We start from the raw sequence: 9,940 nt of genomic DNA, 5'->3' as shown, positions 1-9,940 counted from the left end.
TCCATTTTCTTCATTGTATTTCATTTTTTTAGATGTGTGTACATCCATATACACATACATAGCTATAAACACACGTACATATGACAAGACTTCCCTGATGCCTCCACCACAGTCCCTGTAGGCACCACACACATCAATACCCCCTGTCCCCCCCCCTTTCAGGTTTCCTTCCCATCTCCCTTCCAGGAGTGAAAGCAGAGATATTTGTGTGGGTGTGTGTTTACTCCTGGAGAATTCACTGAGGGAGAGGGGAGGCAAAAGCCTCGGAGTTTCGGTTGCTGGAGAGCTCCTTAACATCTGCCAGAGCCCCCCGGAGCAACTTCCCTGCTTTTCACTCCGTTGATCAAAATTCCTTTTTTTTTTTTTTTAAGTCCTGGGAAGTGGCAACAGCAGGAGGAGAGCTGGTTTTGTAGGAGCAGAGGGAGAATCCCAGGGAGATCTTGGGATATGAGGCTGAAGGGCTCTGGGTTGGTATTTTATTCCGGTTCCTGGAACACAACCAGTGCTTTGGCAGCAAATCCCTGCACGGACCTCACCTGTGTGATGGTCATGGAGCACCCTCAACCCCGCCTTGTGTCCCTGAAAGAGCAGAAATTCACTGAAATCAGGTGTTCCCACTCCCTGGAGGCTTTTCCTGGGATTCAGGTGTTTATTCCCAAGGTGACCTCAGCATTTCTTGGGCTCACCGTGAACGGGCTCTGATGGAACTCGGGTTACCTGCACATGGACTGCTAAATTTAGGGTTTCTGTGCTATATTTTGCCCCCAAAAGTCTATTTAGGAAGCATTACACGCTTAAGCTGCAAAGACTCTCACAAACGCACGAGTGAACGCTGTTATTGCACCTAATCCTGCCCGATTTGGAAAGAAAAGTGCAGCACAATTTCTTGGCAAACTCGATTTAACGCAGACAAAAACATTTGGAAAGGCATTAGGAATGCTTGCAAATGAACCTGGGAGGTGGTAAATTCCTTAATGTTCCTCTCATGGTGGTTTTTTTTTTGTATAATTTAGCATAATGTCCACGCTTAATGTCTTCACACGCACATCCAAAGGCTGGCTTGACATGGATATTTGCTGTGTGTCATTTTGATTCTTCGTAACTCGATGGGATTGGCAGCAGAGAGCTGGGGAATCCTACTGGAAAACCCAGAATCTGTTCACAGGACATAAATCCCGTGCTTGGCAAACGGGTTTTGCCAAAAGAAGTTGTGGATTCCCCGTCCCTGAGAGCGTTTGAGGCCAGGTTGGATGAAATTGGAGCAGTCTGGTTTAGTGGAAGGTGTGGGAATGAGATGATCCCTAATAATAATAATAATCCCTTCCAACCCAAACCATTCTGGGATTTTAGGGTTTTTAGGTTTCTTGAACCCAAAAGCTGAATAAGAGCCCTCGGGGTTCAGCACGAAGGTGACTCTCCTCAGGTGGGAACTTTGCAAAGGGCCAGCACCTGTAAATGTGTGGAAAACACAACTTTTTTGCCTTGGAACGATGAGAAATCTCGATTTTCTGTGAGAAAACATGTGCCCAGTGGAACAGGCTTGTGATAGACTGAAATGTGCTAATATTTTGCCAGCACTGAGAAGTAAGTGGGATGAGCTTAGTAACTGCAGTCCAAAGATAACTTGGTGTCAGTTCCAGCTGAAATAATGGAATGTTGATGGAGGATTAAGTTCGCAGCAATTCAAAAATCTCTGAGTACAATTTGTGCATTGAAAGGAGATCTAGTCAAACAAATCCAATTGCATTCCCTAAGGAAATTGTAATTCTGCTTGATAGAGATAACAACACAAAGGTAGCAGCCACTTGGGGGTACTTGATGCTGTTCTACATGATCCTCAGGTTCAGGATTAGCACATGAAACTCCAGCAGGATGAGTGTCACTGGCTGAGGAATCAGTGACAAAAGGCAGCTGCTGTCGCTGTGATCGTGGGGGTTCCTCAGGGAACGGTGCCAGGCTGGAATTTTGGTCCCCCAGGGATGTGGGGGTGAGGGGAAAATCGCTGCTGATTAAGTCAGATTGCAGCAAGTTCACATCCAAGGGTGCTCTGAGCCAAATACAAACATTCCTCTTGGAGAGCCCACCTGGAATCCTGGGGACCCCCAACTTGAGAAGGACGTGGAGCTGCTGGAGGGAATCCAGAGCAGGCCCCAGAGCTGCTCCCAGGGCTGGATCCCTCTGCTCTGGAGCCAGGCTGGGACAGCTGGGGGGGATCACCTGGAGAAGAGAAGGATCCAGGGAGACCTGAGAACCCCTTGCAGGGCCTGAAGGGGCTCCAGGAGAGCTGGAGAGGGACTGGGGACAAGGGATGGAGGGACAGGACACAGGGAATGGCTTCCCAGTGCCAGAGGGCAGGGACAGATGGGAGATTGGGAAGAAATTCCTGGCTGGGAGGGTGGGCAGGCCCTGGCACAGGTTGGGCAGAGAAGCTGTGGCTGTCCCTGGATCCCTGGGAGTGTCCAAGGCCAGGTTGGAGCAACCTGCGCTGGTGGGAGGTGTCCCTGCCCATGGCAGGGGGTGGCACTGGATGGGCTTTAAGGTCCCTTCCCACCCAACCATTCCATGATTCTATGAATATCCAGGGACAAGGATGGCTCGCACAGGGAGGACTCTCCCTGTGGAAACCAAAATTTCTGAAGAAAATGTTTGATTCTTTTACTCAGGAAGCTCATCAGCAGCTGTGGCCCAGCTGACCCTCTGATCCTTCAGCAGGTAGTGAGGGGGTTTCAGGAAGGTTTGGGTGGAAGTGTTTGGTACTGGAGCACTGTGTGGGTGGTCAGTGCACTTGAAAGGACGTTGGGAAGCGGCACAGCATGGAAAAGAGCAGCACAAGTGTCCTGAGAATGGAAGAGAAGATCCCTCAGGGAGATTCAGAGCTCAGCCTGTATCCGGGGAAGTCAGCTCCAGGCCAGGGTGTAAGAACCACCCTGGGAACACCATTCTGCTCTTAGAGAGATCCCTAATTAGCTGGGAAGGAGCAGAGCAAAGCCCACACCGTCTGGAAGCCGAAGCCAGACAGATCCATCCGAAAAAACCCAGTCAGAACGTTTTTAATGAGGGAGGCAATTAACCATCAGGGCTAATGATGATGGAGAACAGCGCGTTCCGAGTGTGTTGTTGTTGTTTCCAGGCCCAGCCTGAGCGTGTTCCTCCAAGCTGGAGCCACTCTGGAGCGGTTGGAATGCCGAGTGGGTTCCGTTCAGCTCTCACGTCTGTCCTTGTTCCTTTCCCGCAGTTCCGCTACAAGCGCCGCGTGTACACCCAGGCCCTGCTGGATGACAAGCAGTTTGCCAAGCTCCACACCAAGGTAAGGCTGCTCCCTCAGCACAGAGAGGGGCTTTGGGGGACGGTTTCGGGCCTCCCCCGCTTGTCAGGTTGCGAAGAAACCGCTGGAAATGGGGTTGGGGTGTGACGGCACCGGGGCGGTTTGGGTGGGGATGCACACGAAGGGTGGGAGCACACACAAAGGGATAAACCTGCCTGGGTTGTGTCCCAGCAGGCAGCAGCGTGGCTGGGTGGGGGGGGACAGCGTGGGGACGGCGTCCACGGGGTGCTGAGGTGGAGGAACCCGTGATGGGCCTCCTGAAGAGCGGCTTTATTCGCCGGCACGGAGGAGTTGCTGCGCCCGCAGAGCACAAAGGGGCACATTGAGGAGCTTGGTGTCCCTCCCCCAACCTCTGCCTGGAGCTGCTTTGTCTCCAGCCTTAACTCAGGCGTTTGGGTCGTGGTTTCACTGGTGGGATCCCAGTGGGAAGCGTTCCTGGTCTCCTGCAGCACCCTCGTGTCGTGGGCAGCGGTTAAAGGGTGTCAGGGTCAGCAGTGAAGGGACCATCGGGATGTTTGGAGCACAGGGACTGCGTGGGTGTCTCCTGGGGGGAGAGGAGGCCCCAAAACCACCGGGCTCTGCAGCCAGGGATGCCCCACCTAGAGGATCAGGGATCTTAAAGGGGACCAAACCTGGAGGGCTGGGTGTCCCCTCACATTGCTCCTCCCCTGGACAACTGCAGTGGCCCCCTGATGCCACTTCTTCCCTAAGAAATGAAGGACAGGAATTGTGGAGAGGTCTGGAACCACCAGGAGGTTTTTGCTGCCACTCACAACTGTGCCTTGAGGTGGCATGTGGGGACTTTGGTGGTTCCTGGGAGGCTGAAACCAGCAGTGCATGGGAACTACAAGGCAGGAGGGAGGAGATGGGCTCTGGCAGCACCTGGACAGGCTCCTGGGTATGGATTTGTGCTGGGGGGGGGTTGTGTGCAGAGAGGCTTTGGGGGTTCTTGTTTAGGAGGGATGTGGAACTGGCCGGGATCCCTTGTTGCTGTGTATCCCAAGCCCTCCTTGCAGGGTGATGGCTGTGCCTTCTTCTCCTCGGCTCCCTGGCAGCCCTGTAGAGCAGAAAGGGAGAAAACCTTCCCCCAGAGGGCTTGGCCTCCCCCAGAGGCTGTGGGAAGGAGCAGGTCCCCTGGGGTGGGTTTGCAGACCTGCAGGAGCGCGAAACAAAGCGCCGATGTGGTTCGGGTTTGGCTCACGCAGATGAAAGTCACGAGGCTTCTGTCTGGTGGCATAAGGATATCCAGGCAGCAGATCTGGAAAGCTCTCAGCATCTCCCTGGCGCCAGGAAACGTGAATCATGGTCTTCCTGAGCCTTGCCAGAGGAGCTGGGAGTTCTCCTGCTGGAGGGAGCGCTGGGGGCTCCGGGTGCCGGGAGACCCCAGGATTTCCCTGCGGGTGTTCAGCAGCCCCAGACGTGCTGCATTAAATATCCAATTCATCTCCACTTCAGTTCCTACTTGACCCCAAATCTCCTTAACGTTGTTTCTTTATTTTTAAACCATCCCTTGCCGGTCTGAGCTCCCGCATCTCCGCTCCTCCCGTCAGGAGCATCTCCTTTGGATGATGCTGCTTTCTCAGAGCTGGTGGTGTTTTTGGGGGGGGGCAGGAGAGGAGCTCCCCAGGGGTGTGGTGGGTGAGGGGGAGGTGGGGGCAGCCCGAGGGGCCGTGCCAGGAGGGCTGAGGGTGGGAGACGTGCTCGTTGGAGCGATGCCGGAGTGCCAGCGGCGTCGGGACTCACCCGGCGCAGATCGACGCTGTTTGCTGAGAGAGGAGCCTGCGTGTGCAGCCTCCCAGCAGCTCGATCCGGGGGGAGAGGGGCACGCAGAGCGCGGGGACATGGGCTCCTCCTTGGGACGGTGGCTGGCGGAGCGCAGGGACAAGCAGGGAAGAGCCAGGAGCACGGTACTGCCTCTGCCCCGACGGCTGGGCCAGGCACCGCCGGGTGAGGGGGCTCGGGGGGACACGGGGGACAATCCTGCCCTGCCACTCGCCCCACCCAGGGCTGCTGGGGCAGGGCAGGGCCTGCTGGGGGGGGTTTATTCCCTGCGTGGTGTGGAGACACTCTGGGTCGATCCAGGGATCTGCACCGCAGGGGTGGGGGGGCTGCTGGGGGGGCTTGGCCTGGCTGTGCCTTTAGGGTTGGTGTTTCCATGTGGGAAAGTGGAGGTGATGCCTCTGGGTCGTGGTGTGGGGCTTCCCTGTTATTTGCAGCGGTGTCTAATTGCTTGGGTGGTGAAATGTTGGATTTTCTGGCATGTGGTGATTTAAAGGGCTGGGCAGGATTGGTGTGAGGTCTGACAGGATGGTGGGGTGCCCTGAGGCTGTGGGATGTCCGAAATCTTTCACCCTGGGGTTGATGGTCTCGACCCAATCAAAGCAAAGCACGAAAGCTCTCAGAGTTTATCCTGATTTTTAGTGGCAGGAGACACAACTTGAGTCTTTTAATGACCTCGAAACACGGTTCTTGCCTGCCATTGGAATAGTCACGGAATCATTTAGGTTGGAAAAGATCTCTAAGGTCGTTGAGTCCAGGCTGTGATTGACTGATCAAACAAGAAGTGAATAGCTCCTTTTTCTTGGGTGCCAGTGGTCTTGTTGAAAGAAGGGGGAGAGCTGAGTTCTCGTATTGCTGGCAGCAATGAAGGGTCCCGGCACCCTGAGTGGATCAGCCTCGTTCCTTCGTGCCCCTCGGGATCTGCAGGCTCTGACCTTTCTCCCAGGTTGTTTTTCCCAGTGAATTGCAGGAGCCCATGTGGAAGTGGGAGTGCCCAGAAACACACCTTACACGAGGGCAATCCTGTTGTGCTTGTAAAGGAAAATGTGTGCAGGGAAATCCTGGCACTCGCTGAAGTGTCCCCAAAGTGCTGCCAGGAGACTCAGGATGTCACCACCTGGAAAGGGGAAGAAGCATCCCACTTAAAACACACTTCCCAGGGGCAGGTGCTCAGCCATCCCAGAGTAGCAGGACTTTGTCATGTGTGGTGGTGACTTGGCTTTAAGCTGCTGGAGGGCAGGGTTAGGTGGGATATTGGGAAGGAATTGCTGGCTGGGAGGGTGGGCAGGCCCTGGCACAGGTTGGCCAGAGAAGCTGTGGCTGCCCCTGGATCCCTGGGAGTGTCCAAGGCCAGGTTGGAGCAACCTGGGATAGTGGGAGGTGTCCCTGCCCATGGCAGGGGTGGCACTGGATGGGCTTTAAGGTCCCTTCCAACCCCAACCATTCCATGATTCTTTAAAAAACAAGTGCCATCACTCCAAACATCCCTCCCTTCCTCCTCCCTCCTTCCTGTCATCGCTGAGCTTGGCATCCTTTGGTCTGGGACACCCCTGGGGCAATTGGGGTCATCTGTCCCGGCTGTGCCCCATCCTGGCTCTGCACTCCCTCAGCCTGCTCAGGACTGACCCCTCTGTGTCCCCACAAACCCAACACACAGATGGAACAACCTGGCTCTATCCCAGCCAGAGCCGGAGCATCCCCAGCATCCCGCATGGAGAAGGTGTCCCTGCCGGGGAGGCACGGCCAGAGAGGGGGGGGAATTGCAGGGGAGGGGTTAAACACTGTGCTGGCGTGTCAGGAAGTCGATAGTTCGATGTTTCCATGGGGATCGATGTGCCCATTTGCTGCTGCCCCACAGGGAGGAGGAGGGGGATCTGCTCCAGCCTCCCTCACCACGCTCTGCAAAGCCCGGGGTCTGCCTTAACCCCAGCTGCTCTTTGGGGCAAACGGGGCCCTGAGAAAAACAATTAGTCCTGGCTTGTCTGCTGGAAACACCCGAGTGAAGGGTCTGTGCCATAGTTTTGCTCTCAGTGAGCTTTTCTCCTCCGGAGGGTGTTGATTTTGCCGGTGGTTTGGTGCGGGTGGTGGATGATGATGGAGCGCGGCCGCCGGCTGGAGCTGTGCCCCGGCGCTCTCCTGGCATCTCCCTCCTCCTCACGCCTTCACAAACCAAGGAAAAGTGCCTCAAACTCGCTCAGGAGTTGCTGTGAGGGGCTCTTTTGGGTGAGGATGGGTGGGATCCGAGCTGAAGCCCCAGAGCCGCCGTTGGGGTGCAAAGGGTGAGGGCAGAGCAGACGCTGGTTGCTGTCTCTCCTGACAAGGCTCCCCTTCCTGCTCCTCCCGGGGGAGCTTTGCCCCCTCCCAGGGAGAGAAGAAGCCCCCAAGGACAGGGATCACTTCCCAGAGGGTTTGCAGGTGGGGTGAGCTCAGCTCTGCCCCTGTTTCCTGGCAGAGACCACCACAGACAGACCCCACCTCCTGTAGCCCCCCAGCCCTGCCCCCTGTGAGGGCACCCGCAAAGAAAAAGACCTAAAACATCCCTTAAAAGGCGAGGTGGGGCCTTACTCTGAGTTTTAATCTTATTTACAGGAGGTTTTGGTGGGCTTTTTTGGGTTTTTGCTGCCCAGGAAAAGCTCACTTTGTTCTGGTTGCTGCAGCGGTTCAGACATTGATTGGTAAATGATTAAATAAGGGGGTTTCACTCACAGGGAGACCCAGTGAGTGTTTATTGGAGCCTTAAATATATAGAAATATTTTTGATGGCTTTATATAAATATTTTTGTTACTTCCTATCACTGTATTTGGGGCTTAATTTTTGCGTGTAGGAAACGGGATGCTGTGCCTTTACCGGCTTCTGATTATTTTTCCCTTGTTTTGATGAGCATCAAAGCAGATTTGGATAATTCCAAAATTCAATTAACCCGAAAACAAAATAACATTTTCAATTGTGTCTTTATCGCCTGAATGAGTGTTGCTCGAATGTGCTGGGCACAGAGGGCGCAAAGTAAATTTATCAGTGCATATCTTTTGTGTTTGAAGCCGCCTGATCTCTTAAACAAAGGGAGATTTGGGTTTGTTCTTTGAGTGGTTCTCATCCCAAATTCTCAAAGGTGTTTAAGCGCCAGGACATCAGCGAGGATCTAGTGAGACTTCAGAATTGCCCGAGAGGTTTAGGCACCTGTTCAGCTCCCCCTGCTTTGGTGGGAGGCTGACATTTGCTCTCTCTCTCTTCGTGGTCACCTTAATTCATTCGAAAGCCTGGCCCCAAATCCCTCAGGTTCTTAGAATAACGAGATCTCCTTCCTTTCCCACCAGGGTTTTGTTCATACACTGGGGGAGGAAAACAAGAGTCCTCACTTTCTCAGATCTCCTTTCAGCTTTGGGTGAATCAGTCCATATAACACGGACCGTATCCTGAGTTTTGAGCTAAACTGGAATAGAAAGTGGTCGGATGGAGAAGCTTTTCCATGCAAAGTCAAATCTCTGCAACTCCCTGACAGGGTCGGGCTCTGCTCCCAGGGAACAGGGACAGGACAAGGGGAAACGGCCTCAAGCTGTGCCAGGGGAGGCTCAGGTTGGCCATGAGGAGGAATTTGTTGCTGGCAAGGGTGGTGAGGCCTTGGCAGGGGCTGCCCAGGGAGGTTTGGAGTGCCCAGGCCTGGAGGTGTCCCAGGCAGGCCTGGCCGTGGCACTCAGTGCTCTGGGCTGGGGGACAAGGTGGGGATGGGGCACAGGGGGGATCCATGGGCTGGGAGGGCTTTTCCAACCTCTGATTCTGTGAAAAAAATTCCATGGAAAAATGTAAATAACCACCCTTTGGTTCATGGTTAAAAGTGGCTGTAAAGTGCCCAGGAAAGGACATGGCTGGGATGTCTTGGCAGTGTTTGGGTTGGTTAAGGAGGCACTTTCAGTGGTGCTTGGAAATGCAAATTGGTTGCCAGTGTTGTTGTGTTGCCGGTGCTGGTTGCCTGTGTGGTTTTTTTAAGATGGGAGATTCTTTTAATGCAGCTGGAATCTGATTTCAGTGAAAACATTAATCTGAGAGAGCTGGGGGGGTTCACCTGGGGAAGAGAAGGCTCCAGGGAGACCTGAGAGCCCCTTGCAGGGCCTGAAGGGGCTCCAGGAGAGCTGGAGAGGGACTGGGGACAAGGCCTGGAGGGACAGGACACAGGGAATGGCTTCCCAGTGCCAGAGGGCAGGATTAGATGGGATATTGGGAAGGAATTGTTGGCTGGGAGGGTGGGCAGGCCCTGGCCCAGGTTGTCCAGAGAAGCTGTGGCTGCCCCTGGATCCCTGGAAGTGCCCAAGGCCAGGTTGGACGGGGCTTGGAGCACCCTGGGCTGGTGGAAGGTGTCCTCTAAACACCTTCATCTGGTTCCAGAAGTCAGGAATTGCTGTGCTGTGTCCAACCCTCTCCCACGAGTGGTAAGACTGTGAATTGCAGCAATTTGGGCACGAAGCTGCACATCTGGAGCATGAGCTGCACATCTGGACCATGCTGGAGGGCGAATGGGCAGCAGCAGAGGGCTAGAAAGAGAATATTTTTCTACAGAAAAACGAACTGGTTAAGTTTCCAGACTTTACAAATGATTTTGGAAGCGTGGCTGCGGGATCGGAACGAGGCCTCGGATAGATGAACCTTCTCTGTTCCACTTCTGGAAAGGCAGGGTGGGCATTGATTTCCCCCCCAAGGGAATTTCCATGGCAGCCCCATCAATGCCCACGTGGAGCACAGGGCTGTGGGGGGATCAGCAGCAGGATTTGATCGGGGAGGTCTTTTCCAACCGAACTGATTCTGGGAAGAGGCGTTTTGGGTTGGCATTTTGGTGCTGGAGC

General features: G+C 54.4%; 1 protein-coding gene across 1 annotated transcript in view; it reads left to right on the top strand.

Moving 5' to 3' along the window:
• The window catches only part of LOC114070638 (SH3 and multiple ankyrin repeat domains protein 3-like), a gene marked incomplete at its 3' end in the record, with an annotated part of 74,029 nt that overhangs the window by 29,537 nt on the left and 34,552 nt on the right, over positions 1-9,940 (top strand). Inside the window, exon 3 of the mRNA XM_027908165.1 lies at positions 3,236-3,307. Within this exon, the coding sequence (XP_027763966.1) occupies positions 3,236-3,307 (72 nt within the window). The remainder of the gene's footprint in view (positions 1-3,235; positions 3,308-9,940) is intronic.

This window comes from Empidonax traillii, unplaced genomic scaffold (assembly GCF_003031625.1).
Source record: "Empidonax traillii isolate 1590-97213 ecotype Southwest subspecies unplaced genomic scaffold, ASM303162v1 scaffold1634:size97100, whole genome shotgun sequence".
Classification (NCBI taxonomy): domain Eukaryota; kingdom Metazoa; phylum Chordata; class Aves; order Passeriformes; family Tyrannidae; genus Empidonax; species Empidonax traillii.
The sequence above is the reverse complement of the archived record's forward strand: the minus strand, read 5'-3'. Positions and strand labels throughout refer to the sequence as shown.